We start from the raw sequence: 18630 nt of genomic DNA, 5'->3' as shown, positions 1-18630 counted from the left end.
GGGTCTAGATGAATCCTATGAATGATCAAGAGATATTGAATAGGCTACTCATGGAAGATTATTTTTAAAAAGTTTCTACTGTAACTTATCTCTTAACAGAATTTTTGTTTCTTTAATTATCTTTTGCTAAATTGTTTACTAAAACTTCATTTAAAAGTTTCAAATAGAGCCAAGCAGCAATGGCGCATGCCTTTAATTCCAGCACTTGGGAGGCAGAGACAGGAGGATCTCTGTGAGTTCGAGGCCAGCCTGGTCTACAGAATGAGTTCCACATCAGCCAGAGCTGCTATACAGAGAAATCCTGTCTCGAAAATAACAAAACCAAGAAAAAGTTTCAAATAAAAAACATCACCCACCAAAATTAACCCAACCAAAGTCTATCCGATATCTCAATGACCATCTATACAGTTAGAATAGCTATATTAAAGTGTGGGACTTCACATTGCATTTTACAATCTCACTGCTGACTATATTTTCATGCACTTTCCCCAAACTAAAAACTCATGACAGAATTAGAGCAAGAAAACAATTAGCTTTTGCTAAATTTTTAACAGCACAGTAAAATAGTCTCAAAAATTTAACTGACTCATAATAAATGATTCAGCCTGCTCGTTCCTCTATTTGGAAGAAAGGCTTGCCCAGCCTAGAGCACATAACAGCAAGTCAAGATGTTTACAATACAGTAATTCCTAAAAGCCTTACTAAGGGGATCTTTTTTTGAGGATAAGAAAGACACAAAAGTCTTTCAGATTTCTTTTTCCACAGAAAAACAATCTCAGTTTAACTATATGGCAGATACAACTTGAACGATGTCAAATTTGAGTCATGGTTAATTTTGTATGTGATCTTGAGTGTTCCACTGGGTCATAGGGTGCTTATATATTTGGACAAACATTTCTTAAAAAAGAAATTTTATTCCACTTATTTATTTAGAAAAAGGGAGAAAGACTCATGTGTGTGCACATGAGAAAAAGACTTGTGTGTGTGCACTCTACAGTGTGGAGGACAGAAGACAATTTAGAGAGAAAGATTCGTGTGTGTACACTTCACAGTGTGGAGAACAGAAGACAATTTAGAGAGAAAGACTCATATGTGCACTCCACAGTGTGGAGGACAGAAGACAATTTAGAGAAAAAGATTCGTGTGTGTACACTTCACAGTGTGGAGAACAGAAGACAATTTAGAGAGAAAGACTCATGTGTGCACTCCACAGTGTGGAGGACAGAAGACAATTTAGAGAGAAAGATTCGTGTTTGTACACTTCACAGTGTGGAGGACAGAAGACAACTTAGAAAGATTTGTGTGTGCACTCTGCAGTGTGGAGGACAGAAGACAATTTAGAGAGACTCATGTGTGTGCACTCTGCAGTGTGGAGGACAGAAGACAATTTAGAGAGAAAGATTCGTGTGTGTACACTTCACAGTGTGGAGAACAGAAGACAATTTAGAGAGAAAGACTCATGTGTGCACTCCACAGTGTGGAGGACAGAAGACAATTTAGAGAGAAAGACTCATGTGTGCACTCCACAGTGTGGAGGACAGAAGACAATTTAGAGAGAAAAATTTGTGTGTGCACTCTGCAGTGTGGAGGACAGAAGACAATTTAGAGAGAAAGATTCATGTGTGTACACTTCACAGTGTGGAGGACAGAAGACAACTTAGAGAGAAAAATTCGTGTGTGCACTCTGCAGTGTGAAGGACAGAAGACAATTTAGAGAGACTCATGTGTGTGTACTACACAGTGTGGAGGACAGAAGACAATTTAGAAAGACTCATGTGTGCACTCCACAGTGTGGAGTACAGAAGACAATTTAGAAAGACTCATGTGTGTACTCCACAGTGTGGAGGACAGAAGACAATTTAGAGAGACTCGTGTGTGCACTCTGCAGTGTGGAGGAAAGAAAACAATTTGCAAGGGTGGTTTTCTCCTACCATATGGGTCCTGAGGAGTCACACTAGTCTCCAGGCTGAGCTGGAGTGCCTCTCCCAGTTGAGCCACCTCACTGGCCCTGGACAGATCTTTCTGTAAGGGTATTTTTGGTCTGAGGTAACATTTACATTGGTAGACTTGGTGAATGACTCTGCTGTCCTCATTGTGGGCAAACTTTATCCAATCCACTGAGATTTTTTTTAAGCCATGAAGACCTCTGAACTAAAACACAGGCTTTTTCAATGTTTGGACTCGAAATGGATCATAGGTCTCTGATGTAGGAGTGTCTTCTATCTATCTGTTGTTTCATTGGTTAATTAATAAAGAAAACTGCTTGGCCTGATAGGTCAGAACATAGGTAGGCAGGGAAGACAGAACAGAATGCTGGGAGGAAGAAGGCAGTGAGGAAGATGGCATGAAACTCCCGCCCAAGATGAACATAGTTTAGAATCTTCCTGGTAAGCCACCACCTTGTGGTGCTACACAGATTGTTAGAAATGGGTTAATCAAGATGTGAGAGTTAGCCAGTAAGAGGCTAGAGCTAATGGGCCAAGCAGTGTTTAAATGAATACAATTTGTGTGTTGTTATTTCGGGTGCTAAACTAGCTGTGCGGGAGCCGGGCTGGACGAAAAGCAGGCCTGCCAGCAGCCTCATCACTACAGGTCTCCTGGCGTTGAGCTTGCTGGCCAAGGCTAGAACAATATCCTCAGCAACTTACCAACTCACCAGATCTGGGGTCTTTGTCAGTACACTTCTAAGATAGTTCCTAGAATCATAACCTACTGGATCTACTTCTTTGGGAAACACTAATGCAGTATTGGGAGAACTAGGGAAACTATTAGAATAATGACCGGAACCTACAATTTCCCTCACTGTACTTCAATATAACCTGATCAACAGACTTCCAAAGCAAATGAGTGCAACCTCAATACCTAGAACCTAGCACATACCAAAGGAAATGGATTTAAAATTAGAAAAAACAAATGGTCTAAAACATTCCACCCTCATTTCTAGAAACTCTAACTTCTGTCTTTTAATCACAAAAGAATACAGGTGGTTCCTTGATTTAAATGGGCTATATCCTGATAAGCCCCGTTATAAATTTAAAATGTCACAAGTCATGAATGAATTTCAGTACTACTGCCAAATAAGCATGCTCAGTGACACCACACACTGCAGAGGATCATTACGTGTGCCCATGAGAAGACAGCTGTCTGAGCTCCAGCCACAAACAGCCTGCCACCAGAAGAGAGAAAGACCATCCTTGAAGGCAGTCTCTCCTACATGTGCACCATTCTTGTGTTAGGGCCAGTCATCACGTATTAGGGGCAGTCAGTATAGAAGAACCTCTCCTGAATTAGTTGTTCAGTGAAACGACCTCATAATTTCCAACCTTCTAAGCTCTACTTCTGACTTTTATTCAAACACAAAAACATGCCACTATGATGTGGAAGAAGTCATCAACTTTTAACTAAAAGTCATTATAAAGAGTGTAAATAAACTTCAACATCCCCTCAAAAAATAAAAAAAAAATGGATAAAAGAGAAATATAAATCTAAGAAATACACAGATTAAAGAAAAATTATTAAAAGAAAATCCAGGCTCACTGATAAATAATTAATGTGAAATCCAAAAGGCAACTTAGCCAAAATATTGGGACAAAGAAGAATATATCCTAAAGTCAATGTTAATGTGTACATTAAAAAAAAACAAAGAGCCAGGTGGTGGTGACACAAACCTTTAATCCCAGCACTCAGGAAACAGAGGCAGGTGGATCTCTGTGAGTTAGAGGTCAGTCTGATCTACAAGAGCTAGTTCCAGGACAGCCAGAGCTGTTTCTCTGTTACACACAGAGAAAAAAAAAAAAACTGTATAAAAAAAAAGAAGAAGAAAAAGAGGAGGAGGAGGAGGAGGAGGGGAGAGGAGGAGGAGGAGGAGGAGGAGGAGGAGGAGGAGGAGGAGGAGGAGGAGGAGGAGGAGGTGGTGGTGGTGGTATGGGCATAGTATGATCCTAGCCGGAGGATCGGAAGACAAGTTAGTAAGTTCCAGGTCAGTCTGGGGTATACAAAGAAACTGTATCAAAAAACAAACAAAAAGCACTTTAAAAGAGTAAATAGGAATGTGTAAATTCTAAAATCTGGAAAAGTGGACCTTCAGACAGAAAACAGTTCCTTAAAAACTATTTCCAATTAACGAAAGGACAGAAGGAACAGAACTTTGACTATTAAAATAATTCAGGGGACCAGACGGTTTAGCAAGGAAAGGTGCTTGCCAGGACACCTGACCCCGAGTTTGGTCCCCCAGATCCCAGAACCCACATGGCAGAAGGAGAACCAACTCTCATAAGTCATCCTGTGACTTCCACACTTGCCCTGGTTAGGGAGTACTCACACACATACAAATGCACACACAATAAACAGGGAAATAAATGTAAAACAAACAATACTGGTACTAAGGATCTAAAATGCTTACGTCGTCAATTTAAATAGGATGAACTTGACACAAAGAAAATTCACAACCTCAGGTTTCACCCTGCCTGGGAATTCTCTGAACTCAGATCTCACATCACATCACAGTCACCAATCTCTATGATTATTCCCCCAAGGCAGGAAAACTGTCTGCACAAAGGCCACTGGTCCCAGTCCTTACTTCAGTCTGATGGAGGCATCAAATGAAGAAAACACGGGGGACTAGGAAGAAACTCACCCAAACACTGCTGGGAATTTTCTCTAGATACCAAGACTGCCGGTGACTGCTCTGACTTCCACACTTTTATTTTATTTTGAATTACTACAGTTTAACTTAGATTATTTTTAAAAAGTCTTATTTCTTAAAATGCTCACCACTAATACGACTAATAACTTAGTCATCTAAAGGCTACTTAACTAATGTCTTAGGATATTCTCTCCCAGAAAGGGAATAAATGGATTATATCATAACATAAACTACTGAAATTCAAGTGTTTAGAAATACAGTATTAGTGAAAGGCTGGTTTCCAGCCACAGCATCATCACTGCAGTCTCGAGCTCACAGAAGGTAGAATTACCTGCAGAAGACCAGAAGACCAACCAATAATTCTATATATGGGCAATGGTGGGGGTGGGGAGGATCATGAGACTCCACCCTAGCTGAGAGCTGAGGAGCTATTGGCAGTTGATGGCTACTGAGAGATGAGAGGACATTTCTCTTTGGGATGTGGCCACTGGTCGGTTGTCCATGTGCAGGCTAGTAGCACAAATTGAACTCACTGGGTTATGAAACAAAAAAGAAGATGACATGAATGGGAGAGAGGCCCATGTTAGGGGAGTACTGGGGACAAGTGGGAGAGAGAGCTGAAGGGGGACATGACCAAGATACATTTTATATATCATTAAATTGTTAAAAATACAAACTGTACATGAATACACACAAAATAACCTGGAAACAAAAGATGGAAAAAATCAGGGACTGAGGAGACGGTTCAGGCAGTAAAGTACTTGCTCCGTAGCATGTGGGCCTTAATTCAGTTCCCAGCAGCCACACTAAACCCGATATAACCTACACCTGAGGGTGCAGCAATGGCTAGGCAGAGACTATAGAGGCTCTCCGGGGCATTCTGACTCCTCTCTCACAAACACTGCTCCAAGGATATAAAAACTAATGACCCCACACACTGGAATAGAAGACTTTATGATTCATTTTCCAGTACTAGTTTTACCTCCTGGGAATGCCTGGGGATAAGACAAAACACTAGCATTTCTCCCAAAGAAACACAAGACGCTGGGCAGCAGAAGAGCCTCCTGCTGTATGTGATTTTCTGAGTGTGTCTGAAGCACAGCTGTGTCTGCACCAAGTCTTCCATGAAGTATAAGCACACCTATAACTGCACTTAGGGTGACAGAGACATTACTCCTCAACTAATGAGAACACTAAGCCATAGAAAACAAACACACCACATGATAAAGCAAACAGACAAGTTTTCATTAAAAGCTGGATGTGCAGCACAAATCATAAATTACAATCTTTGGATGGGGGGAGATGGATGCCTCACTAGCCTAGGCTAGCTTGGAACTTTCTATGCACCTAAGAATGGCCTTGAGCTCTTTGAATTCTTAATCTTCCTGCTTCTACCTCCACCACAGTATTTTTTTTCTTTTTTCTTGGGGGGGGAGGGTGAGACAGGGTTTCGCTGTAGTTTTAGAGCCTGTTCTGGAACTAGCTCTTGTAGACCAGGCCTCAAACTCACAGAAATCCACCTGCCTCTGCCTTTCGATGCTGGGATTAAAGGCATGCACCACCACCACCCAGCAGTATTTTTCAAAATATAAGTTGCTAGCCATTAATGGGTCTTAAAATCAATTTAGACAACAATATTTTTTTAAAAAAAATAGAGCAAAACAGAAAATATCAAATTGCACTAATCCTTAAACCACAAAAGCATAAATATCTTACATTTTAAAAACTCTAAATTGTTTTTTAAAAATTAAAAAATAGAAGTACTCTGTCCCAAGCTTCAGGCAGCTCTCTTAAATCTTCAACTCCCTAAATCTTCAATTGATGTGACAGAAATTCAGGTATGCACAGGTCGAAGAACAAGGCCCCGGAATAACCCACAGAGCCAACCACCCCCACCCCGAACGCTTCATGGTTTCTGAATGGCACCTCACTGCTGTCACAGACCCCGCTGTGCAGCTTGAGAGCAGTAATCAGTCCCAGGAAGCTCCACTCCTACTGCAGTAACTGTCGAAGCCCACTCCACATCTATCAAAAAGAGCTTCAGAGCCAGGAGCATCTGTGTCGTGCTCCTGCTGACACAACCTACAGGTTCCTGATGGCACAGCAAGAAAACTCAAACTGATTGGGAATTCTTCACCAGCTGGACATCTCGGGCTCACACTCTGCAGCTCCAGCCCTCCTCACCATCGAGCTCCCCAACCAAACACCACAGCCAGGCACCTTACCTCTTCCCCACACAGACGGGCCTATTCTCTAGTTGCAACTGCTTTTCCCTTCTCTCTTCTAACTTTTTTTTTTTTTAGTTTTTTTTTTCGAGACAGGGTTTCTCTGTGGTTTTGGAGCCTGTCCTGGAACTAGCTCTGTAGACCAGGCTGGTCTCGAACTCACAGAGATCCGCCTGCCTCTGCCTCCCGAGTGCTGGGATTAAAGGCGTGCGCCACCACCGCCCGGCTCTCTTCTAACTTTCTAAAGGACTTACTTGCTCTTTCCTCCCGGTTCTTCCACTAGCGTTGAATGACTACTGCTTTGTTCATCCCAAACTGCACTTTAAACTTTCTCACAGCATTAACTGGCGAGTATTAACTCTCACACATGACTTTCTTCTACTTCAAACTGGAAAGTGGAGAACAAACTTTTTATCTCAGTGTCCCCAACTAGCCTGGGAGTTGTGCACTCAGGCAGAGTGTCAACAAATGAAGTCACTGTGAGCTGGATATCCAATAAATGTTCACTGAATAAAATTAGAATTTTGGAAGCCTTACAATTAGACCTACAAAAATATCCTTCCCTTTAGAAGAAGGATTAAAACAAGAACTTTGTTAGGAAGTTCTGTTTATTTTAAAATCCAAGATATTTTCGACTATCCCTCGACCTAGTATGCATTTATATATCTATTTAAAAACCAGTAAATATTTGTCAAAGCACTTTTTAAAAAGTACTTCTAAAAAATTAGCGATTTGATGGTCAAAATTCTTAAGAATTATGCGAAAGCAGTCTCAAATAGGTCAAAAGACATAAAATGTCTCTCATACACAAAAAAGCACTAAACGATATAGAAAATATTCTTAATATAGGGAGGGAAAGTAAGTTTTTCTTAGGGTGTGGATACTCACAAGTCAACCCTGTCCCAGTAAAGAGCCCCACACCCAAACAGGCAGCACAAATAGGACTCAGTGAACTACTTTTAAAAAGAAGAGAAGCCAAGTTGGAAGGAAAGTGGGGGAAGGTGATAGGGGAGTTAGACACTGGATCTGGGAGGAGTTAAGGAAACGGGAAAATATGATCAAAATATATCACAGCACATATGAAATAGTCAAAGAATTAATGCAAAATATATTTTTAAAATATTTATGAGGGCTTAAGAGTTAAAAGCCCTTGCTGTTCTTGCAAAAGACCCAAGTTCCTTTCCCAGCACCTGTCATCAGGCAGCTCAGTCTTCTCTAACTCCAGAGAACCCCATGCCTCTGACCTCCCCCAAAACATGAACTCATATGTATCATATGTATATACCTGCATACATATACATAAAAAACAAGTATCTTTAAAACTGTCCAAAAACAACAACAAAAAAAAAAAAAACAAAAAAACAAAAAAAAAAACAGGCAAAGAGGGGAGGGTCATTAAGAGGCTGTGTTCCTCCAATCACAAAGAGATCAAAAGATCAGGACAGGAACTGTGAATGGAGGTCAAATTCTAGGTCAAAGAAAAAAGTAAAACAAGATCAGTTTTAAAATGGGAATCACATTAGTCTTTGAAGATGGGTCTTTACTCAGTTAAGATAAAGGAGCAGCATCCAATTAGTAAGTGGTGTGTTCATATAAATACATTAGCTAGTCAGATAGTACATTAAAATCTAATTAGCTGGGAGCTAACTGGCTTTCTTGCATGTAAAATATAGATCAATGTCTAAGTAATCAGTAACTAGTAGATGTGGCTTTCTAAATATGAAGGGGGAAGAGGACAGAGAAAGGTTAATACTGATCAAAGTCACAAAGTTTCATTTAAACTGGAAAAGTTAGCATTGGAGATTTTTTGTTCTTCATAGTGATGAGTTAATAATAATAATGTATATATCAAAATATACTACTGTTGATTTTTGACAGTATCATTACAAAAAGTTGAGAATGTTAATTAGCACGATTAAATCTTTCTGCAGAATCTATTAGGTCAAAATATGTTGATATATGTGTGCATTTTCCCAATTAAAAAGGAAACTTAAAAGTCAAGAACGGGGGTGACACACTCCTGTAATCTTCTACTTAGAAGATGGAGATGGGACGATCAGGACTTTAAGAGCAGCCTCAGCTACATCGTGAGGTTTGAGACAGAGTGAGCTCCATGAAAACCCTGTCTCATAAAACAAAAAAATAATTTATTGTTTAACTGATTAAAATAAAGTTCCTATGAATGTCTTAGGGTTTTTATTGCCATGGCCATGGCAACACTTGTAAAGGAAATCACTTAATTGGAACTGGCTTACAGTTTCAGAGGTTTAGTTCATTGTTGTCATGGTAGGAAGTATGGAGATACCAGGGAGACATGGTACTGGAGAAGGAGAATCCTGAGTTCTACATCTGCATCCACAGACACAGGAAGAGACACACTGAGCCTGGCGTGAGCATCCGAAACCTCAAAGCCCACCCTCAGTGACATACTTCCTCCAACAAGGCCACACCTATTACTCCAATAAAGCCATTCTTTATGAGTCTATGGGAAGGGATTATTGTCATTCAAACCATCACAAGTAATAAAATGTAAATATGAAAAGGCTAAAAGTTTCTTATAACTAAGTAGTGCAAATAATTTTTAAAACATGACCACAAAAGGTACTACAAAAGCAGATGCTTTGAATATGATTATGAATTTCCTTATTTTCAACTCTATTATTAGAGTCTTAAAGTTGGTCTAGGCTGTTAAAATATCTCTATTTAAAAATAATCAGATAACAAGTAAATAGTTTGCCTTTCATAAAAAAATTATGAATTCAAACAAGTAAGTCCTCATCAAGTTTTCTTACAAGAAGCAAACAAAAGGTAAGGGTACCAACCAACACAGATATGACTAACTCTTCTATAAAAACACTACCTGCAGTTGATATCAGTGTACAGACAGGAAGGCCACTACTGTCTGGTTACGTGAAAACACATATTACAACAGGTATTTCAGCAGCTATGCAGAATCAGAACCATGCCCTGAGAGGCTGCCAATGAAAACACCCACGTGTAAGGGAGCACAGCAGTGGGGCTCCACTGGCTTGCCCTTGTCTTAGACAGCATTTCACAGCACCACCTCATACAGAAAGCACTCTTATGACAGCAAGTTATGTCTGTCTAAAGAAGAAAGTAAACACCAAAATCAAAATCAACTTTCCTAAACAACTGCTCAAACAAAAAGTGCTATGAAGGCTACCTTTATCATATGTAGTCTACACTGAAAGTGTAGGAAAATTATTCCTCAATAATTCTTAATTTTCTAATACTTAGTAACATAAGTACTATGGATAATAAATCTAAATGCAGAAATAAACCAAAACTTAAATTCTGAAAAAACATAAATATCTATAATTTTTCAGTTCCCCAAATTTAAGCATTCACTTTCCAGTGAAGCTATCTTTAATGTTATTCATCTAAGAAGTGAGTTTCTGCAGTGACAAGAAAACTTTAGAAGGGCATTAGAGCCAGTGCAGCACTGCCACAGGTGTGATTCTTCAGAGCCAGTGCAGCACTGCCACAGGTGTGATTCTTCAGAGCAAGTGTTGCACTGCCACAGGTGTGATTCTTCAGAGCCAGTGCAGCGCTGCCAGAGGTGTGATTCTTCAGAGCCAGTGCAAAGCTGCCACAGGTGTGATTCTTCAGAGCCAGTGCAGCACTGCTGCCACTGTAATTCTTTAGTCAGTGCAGTGCTGCCATAGCTGTGATTCTTCAGGGCCAGTGCAATGCTGTCACAGGAGTGATTCTTCAGAGCCAGTGCAGCACTGCCACAGGTGTAATTCTTTAGAGTCAGTGCAGCACTGCCACTGCTGTAATTCTTTAGTCAGTGCAGTGCTGCCACAGCTGTGATTCTTCAGAGCCAGTGCAGTGCTGCCACAGCTGTGATTCTTCAGAGCCAGTGCAATGCTGCCACAGGTGTGATTCTTCAGAACCAGTGTAGTGCTGCCACAGGTGTGATTCTTCAGAGCCAGTGCAATGCTGCCACAGGTGTGATTCTTCAGAGCCAGTGCAGCACTGCCACTGCTGTAATTCTTCAGAGCCAGTGCAGTGCTGCCAGATCTGTGATTCTTCAGAGCCAGTGCAGTGCTGCCAGATCTGTGATTCTTCAGAGCCAGTGCAATGCTGCCACAGGTGTGATTCTTCAGAGCCAGTGCAATGCTGCCACAGGTGTGATTCTTCAGAGCCAATGCAATGCTGCCACAGGTGTGATATGCTGCCACAGGTGTGATTCTTCAGAGCCAGTGCAATGCTGCCACAGGTGTGATTCTTCAGAGCCAGTGCAGTGCTGCCATGGGTGTGATTCTTCAGAGCCAGTGCAATGCTGCCACAGGTGTGATTCTTCAGAGCCAGTGCAGCACTGCCACAGGTGTGATTCTTAAGGCGGACAGGCAGGCACGTGATCTTTACTTTTACAAAACAATGCATCCAACTGGTAGAAACTTTAACAAGACACATAGTCCACTTCTAAGGATAACTAAAAGCTGCAGTTCAGTTGAGAGCCTACAACAACGAGGGAGTCGCCTCTGTGTGCTATGATTACCATTAATGAATAAAGAAACTGCTTTAGACCTATAGCAGGGCAGAACTTAGCTAAGTGGGCAAACTAAACTGAGGTGGAGTCAGAGAGAAGCCATGGAGCCACTGCCAGAGACAGACATGTTGAAACCTTGCCAGTAGATCACAAGCATCAAAATAAATTATAAAAAATGGAGATGGGTTCATTCTAGATGTAAGAGCTAGCTAGCAATACACTTAAGTGATTGGCCAAGCAGTGATTTGAATGTTGGCACTACCTAGTAAATCTCTAACAAATTACAGGGAAAAATAAAATGAGAGTATCTGTCCAGACAACAGTTAATAAAAGCATGAGATAAAAGTAACATCAAAGCCTGTGTGATGGTGCACACATTTAAACCCAGGACTTGGCAGGCAAGCAAATCACTGAGTTCCAGGCTAGTTCAGCCTATATAGTAAGTTCTATGCCAGCAAAAGCTACATAGCAAAACCTTATTCAAAAAAAAAAAAAAAAGAAAGAAAGAAAGAAAAAGAAAAAGAAAAGAAAAAAGGGAAGGGAAGGAGGGACGGAGGGAGGGATGGAGGGAGAGAGGGAGGGGAGGGAGGGAGGGGAGGGAGGGAGGGGAGGGAGGGAGGGGAGGGAGGGAGGGAGGGAGGGAGGGAGGGAGGGAGGGAGGGAGGGAGGGAGGGACTCCTATTCTGATGGAAGAGAACACTGTTAACACCAGGCAGATGATCTGAGAAACATCAGTCAATCAAAGCATCCATCCCAAGAAACTCTTTTGTCCTAGGAAAATCCAGGATACTTCTCTAAAAACTGGAGGTCACAGGCAAGCCCAAAGAGGCAGTGGCTCTACCTTAAATACTCCAACATTATTTGAACTCTTATGTATCAATCTTATGCAGTGAAATGAAATATCCAATTTCTGCCACTTTAGGTATTTTTTAAATCCCTCACTAACAGTGATTAGTAGCATTCAGCCATTTTCTTTTGACCTGTCAGATACGACCTCTTAGATGTATGAGACTTTAATGATCAAGCACCACATTCTTCTGGTTTTACTCCTATACTTCCCTGGTTGCTCCGCTTCATCGCTTTGGACACTACTCTTTCCCTACTAGATCAGGAAAACTGGTGTCCTGGAGTCGAGACCTCTGATGTCTCCTCTATATGCACTCACATCTTTCCATGGGACCCATTCAGCTCCCATAACCAATACCATTTACACGCACACAGGAAACTCTTATCTCCCCAGATCCAGTGATCTCCACATTGGCCTGTTTCCACTCAACATCTCACCCAAACTCTAAAATGGTCCTCAGACTTCACATATGACATTCCCTACACTCCTCCCACCACCAACAGTTCCCATGGCAGAAAAGGGGGACCACATGCCATTATAATTACCTTTGATTCCTGCCCCATGTTTGCCACCTCCAAACTATCTGCAAATCCTATTAGCTTTATTTCACACAAACAGTGTAAGCCTTTCTCTTCTCTCATAACCCCATCTAACTGCCCTACTCCAAATCATCTCTCACCAGATAACAGCAATGTATAAAAAACTGGCTTTCTACTGCTATTCTTGCCTCTTTACAGTTTCTTCCCCTACACAATCAACAAGTGATTCACAACAACAGTAGATGTTTGCTGTGGGACAAAGATTTGTTTCTCATACTTGTTTAATAAACACTGATTGACCAGTAGCCAGGCAGGAAGTAGAGGCGGGGCATCGAGAATTCTGGAAAGAGGGAAGTTTCAGTCTGTAGTGGTGACCCAGCCACAGAAGAAGAAAGATGTGACTGACTGCCTTGCCTGAAAAGGTACCAAGCCATGTGGCAAACACAGACAAGACTTTTGGGCTAATATAAGTTATAATAGCTAATAAGAAGCCTGGGTTACTAGGCCAATCAATTTATAATTAATGTAGACCTTTGTATGATTTCTTTGGGACTTAATGACTACGGGAACCAAGCAGGACAGAAACCTCTGTCAACAAACAGAAAACTCAGTCAACAGATGTTCATTATGTGTCCCCAGTACACAAAACAACGTCTGCTTCAAGCGCTAAGTAAAAGCATGAACAGTCCTTCACCCCTACTTCCTTTCACATGAAATCCAGCCCAGAGTGGTGGCCGGTGCCTTTGAATCCTGGGGAAGGAGAGGCAAGCAGATCTCTGAGGTTAGCCTGTTCACATAGCAAGTAGACCAGCCAAGGATACATAATGAGACATTGTCTCAAAAAAGCAGAAAAACAAAATAAAATAAACCCCACTCCTTAAAAAGTCTTAGACTACTATCAGGCCTTCCCCATTATACCTCATCTCTGCTCACTAAGCTCAGGACTGCTCGGGTTCTGACAGTCCTGCAACCACCCAAGCCCCATCTTGGAGTCCACACACCTCTCTTCCTGTGAAGCACCTTCAGCTCTCAGCACAGCCTCCTGGGAGAGGCCTTGCCTGACCAGGCTACTCAAAGTCATTCTGCTGGTTTCCTTCCTTGTCAGCAATACCAGCTGAACTAGCTTCTTATGTACTACTTACTGCCCATCTCCTCAGCAGGAGAATGTAAGCTCCTGTATAGCAAGGACCTTCATGTTCTGCAACAGTATAGCACCATGTCTAGTACAAAGTTTGGCATATGGGTAATGTTTAATAACAAAGGCATGTACTTATGTGGAAAGCACCATACTAGATAGCAACAATTCACTACATCAATTAAATAAAAATAGGCAAAATAAAATATAAGTAAAAAAAGCAATTTGGTGTTGTTACTATTATGCTAGTCATTCCTATTCTTCTTGTATGGGGTGGTGGTTGAGCATGGATTTTTTTTGTTTTGGTTTGGTTTTGGATTTCTTGAGACAGGGTCTCACTATGTAGTCCTGGCCAGTCTGAACTTGCTATGTAAATCTGGCTACAATCCTATTGCCTCTACCCCTCCAGTGTTGAGATTACAGGCAGGCAGCACCATATCCAGTACTTCTATTCTTAATTAGTAACCTTCCACAATAAACTGCTCTCCTCTGAATATTTTTAAAGATTAAAGCATAAAATATTAAAATCCCTAAAGCAGTAATAGCAGTTAATATGTTGGGGCTCACATGTTACCTGGGTGATCACATCCTTCTTATTTAATGAACAGTTTGTGGGAACTAATTAAGCTATAATTCAATAAAGCAGTCTCTAAGAGACTGCAAGTCTTCATTATCTTCTCAAGACACATATTTCTTATAGACAGAGAAACTGTAACTAATATCTTCCTGTTCATAATATATATAAAACTTTACAACAATAAGTGTCATCAGCTCAACTCACCATTTATTTCCTGGCTTCAGATTAATATAGCAGTTCAGTCAAGTCAAGCAGTGATCAAATTCCAATTACTAATCAAGCTCCTTTCATAAAAGCTATCACTCACTGGTGAGTTGTGATTCACCCCCCCCTCCCAATGGCTACTACTAGGAAAGAGCATGTCCAGTTAAGCTTAGTTGACGGAGCTGTTACCTTTCATTGTTACCAGAGTGCTCTTAGGGCCAGCTAACTCAGAATCATAGCAGAAACACCATTTGTTTACTTACTAGATATGACCACTACATTATGACATCACTAAGAGCTTGTAAGTAGTGACATACCGACTATGCAAGGCAATGAGCAAGTGATACCATGCAAGTGTTAACTGTAATGTTTTTAGCATGTTTTAAAAGTATAATATTCTACCCCAAAATGCTTTTTTTTTTTTTTTGGTTTTTCGAGGGTTTCCCTGTGTAGCTTTGGTGCCTTGGTGCCTGTCCTGGAACTAGCTTTTGTAGACCAGGCTGGTTTCAAATTCACAAGATCCACCTGTCTCTGCCTCCCTAGGTGTGCGCTGCCACCACCCAACCTCTACCCCAAAAGACTTTAAGGATTGGATATATTGAGTTTTAAAATATGACTTATAAAACTAGCAACAGTGACCCATATCTGTAATCTCAGAACATGGAGGCTGAAGTAGGAGGATTTCTGTAAATTTGACACCAACCTAGGTTACATATTTAGTCCCTGTCTCAAACAAAATAAAACTGTGTGTGTATGTGTGTGACCTATTTCAAAGAACATAGCCACTGTAACTAGAAGTACTCCAAATATCACTGCGTGATTCTAGATTTCAAAAGCCTAAGGAAAATATATCATCTTTCAACCAACTCTGATAGTATATATCCTGAAAAAGAGGGATTTCGAACACATTCAAGTGCGAAAAGACACACAACTTATCCTATTTTAAAGCAGCCTTCTAGCTGTATTGATGTGTATGTAAACTTGCATGGAAATGTAAGAAAATTTTCATTTTAGCTTTTTTAGAACATGGTTAGCCATAAACCTGGGAAACTGAATAAGGAAAGGACACAATGAAATCCAGAAGGAAAAACAAACGCATGTGTTTTCTAAAGTGTGCCTACTGCTCCCATGTGTTACTCCATCTCATGCAGCAGCAGCAGTGTCCTCTCCACCGCGGAAAGCTGACGTTTCATTACCTTTGCTTTCCTCTCATCAGTTACCTAGTTGCTCAGAACATCCAGAAATCACTTCTTCCATGCAAACAGTTTTTTTAATATCAAAAACTATTTACTGTCTCAGAACCCATCAGATTGCCAATAAACTCCGTCAGAAGATTGGGTTGGCAGATGTCACAAGCCTGTGATCCCCAGCAGTTGTTGGCAGGATCAGCAGCTCAAAGCCAGTCTTGGCTTCACTGCAATTTCATGTCAAAGGCCAGCCTGGGCTACATGAGAGCATCTCTCAGAAGAAGGAGGAGGAGGAGGAGAAGGAGGAGGAGGAGAAAGAGAGAGAAACACACATTTTCTTCATATTCTTAGGAAAAAAGCTTTACATGACACCTGAACCAGCCCATAAGTTATCTTGACTTTCACTGGGATCATCTGCTAGAGATACCACACTTCAGAATAACTTATAAAAAAATAATTTTAAATAATTAACTATGTATATTGGCTCCAGGAAAAGATAATTACATCACCACTACTATAAAAGTAATCCACTGTCAGTATATAATCTCACTGAAAAGAAACATCGTGATTTATGGCTTATTGCTGTCAACACAAGAAGGAATTCTGTTTACAAGGATACACACTGTCCAAATCCCTTAAATCTGAGGAAAATTTTAAAGTACTTTCTCTGTATTCTACAAATCATAAAGTCTAAATTCTACACTGAAACATCAGTCTTCCAGTTACTTAACTTCTAAGTTAAGATGCTTTCTCCGAAGAAAACAATGGATATGGATGTGATGCTTCTGTGGTACCCTTCCAACACCAGCCATTACCACCAGGAAGGTTTTAGAGGTTAGGTTACAAAGGCACCACAGATGGCTTCTGACACATATGAATAAATGGAAACCACTCTTTCTGGCCCCCAGGGAAAATGAGTATCTTCTCCATCACTAAAGCCACTTAGATGCCAGAACCTGCAAAACTGGGTAAGCATCAGAAACCTCTGAACTGCTCTCTCCATGACAAACAGCAAATATTTTAGAAAGTAATTCCCTGCATATATTTTTTACCAATTTCACAACTAGCCCAATCTCCATTACTTCTAAAACTAGTATGGGTCTAAAATGTAAAAGAATAAATTTAAACCTAGTATGTATGTATTATGTATGTATGTATGTATGTATGTATGTCACACGTGTCTAAACCAGTGGTTCTCAACCTGTGGGCCGCGACCCCTTCGGGAGCTCATGTATCAGATAGCTTCCATATCAAATATTTACATTATGATTCATGACAATAGCAAAATTATAGTTATGAAGTAGCAACGAAAATAATTTTGTGGGAATGACCACAACAGATCGTTTTGGATCTCAACTACCACAGAATTTCATTGTTTGAAACTTCAATAGCAATATGACTGCCTGGTATCTCCTAAAAAGCAGAGACCATCACAAAAGGACCCCTACCAAATGTGTCTACAGAGCTTTGAAAAGGGTAAACAAATGCCTCTAAGTTACACAAGTCAAGTTCAAACACTTCTAGACCAGAGTTACTAAAGAAATATCTAAATTTCTAAGAGAAATTTTGCATACAGATATGTGGTCCTTTCTCTTGAGTGTTTGGAGGTGGGGGGCTGTCTCTTTCAGCTTTTCAAAGAGATCCAAACTTAGTTAAGATTAAAGTGCCCTTAAGGACTGTCATGGTTAGATAACTTGTCATGGTCAAGCTAAGCCTTCTTTTCCTATTCCAGGTTAGAAGATTTAGTCTCATCTGATGACTCCTACACAACTTCTGGGTGATGCAGGCATGATATGCTTGTCCGATTCTAACAGTCCCCTCCACCCACGCAAAGCGCCGCAAACCCCAGTTTCCCTGACCCCGCAGCTCAAAGGTGGTTGGGTTCTGATGAGACCCAGGAGGCGACTGGCAGCCGCACGACCCGCTTTCTAAGAGCTGCGGAACCCCCGAGGTTGCTGCCGGCGACCACGTCCCCAGCAGCGTCCCCGGACCAGCGGCTGCGGGCGACACCGCAGCGACCTTCCCGCCCGCGTCCCGCGTGGGGCAGCCACGCACCACACGAGAGACAACAAAGCCCGGCCGAGCGGCCCAGAAGGGTCGAGTTGTCACCCTGCGGGGGTCGCAGGCCCAAGGGCGAGGGCTCCCGACGCACCCCGGCGGCCGCCACCCTACCCGCCCGCCGTCCCCCTTACCCGCAGGGAAGCTGCGGGACCCGCCTGGGCTGTCCCGGCCGCCAGCCTCCGGGGCCAGGAAACGGCCCCACATAGCGGGCCAGCGGGCGAGCCGAGAGCTCGCGGCCCGCGGTCGCCTCGGCTTCTGGGCGGAAACTTGAGCGGAGCCTGGGCCGCGGCGGCACGGGCCGGACCCGGGCGGGCGGCTTAACGGCTGCTCAGCGACGGCCCGGGAGCGCGGTGGCTGCCATGGCCCAGCCGACTTGCGCTGAGGCCCGGGCCAGGGAAGCGAGCGGCTCCCCGGTGACGGCGGCGCGATCCCCGGCTGCGCCCAGGCTCCGACACTCCGAGTGGATCAGCAGCTGCGGCTCCTCTCAGCACTCTCCGCCCCACAAGAACCCTAGCTAGGCGGGGCGGGCCGGGAGGGGCGGGGCCTGGAGAGCCTCGGGGCGGGGCTAGAGGGCCCGGGGGCGGAGCCCGAAGGCGGGACCTGGGGCGGGCTTGGTGAGCCAGAGACCTTTCGCCCACAGCACGCGGGTGCTCACCTCTGAGGCCGCTCTGGTACCTCCCGACTTCTGCATCCT

General features: G+C 42.3%; 1 protein-coding gene across 1 annotated transcript in view; it reads right to left on the bottom strand.

Moving 5' to 3' along the window:
* The window catches only part of Cep85l (centrosomal protein 85 like), a 123019-nt gene extending 104612 nt beyond the window's left edge, over nt 1-18407 (bottom strand). Inside the window, exon 1 of the mRNA XM_057761713.1 lies at nt 18068-18407. Within this exon, the coding sequence (XP_057617696.1) occupies nt 18068-18140 (73 nt within the window). The 5' untranslated portion in view covers nt 18141-18407. The remainder of the gene's footprint in view (nt 1-18067) is intronic.
* Nucleotides 18408-18630: the final 223 nt, after the last annotated feature.

Source organism: Chionomys nivalis, chromosome 2 (genome assembly GCF_950005125.1).
Source record: "Chionomys nivalis chromosome 2, mChiNiv1.1, whole genome shotgun sequence".
Classification (NCBI taxonomy): domain Eukaryota; kingdom Metazoa; phylum Chordata; class Mammalia; order Rodentia; family Cricetidae; genus Chionomys; species Chionomys nivalis.
Note: the sequence above shows the minus strand (reverse complement) of the source record. Positions and strands in the feature narration are given on the sequence as shown.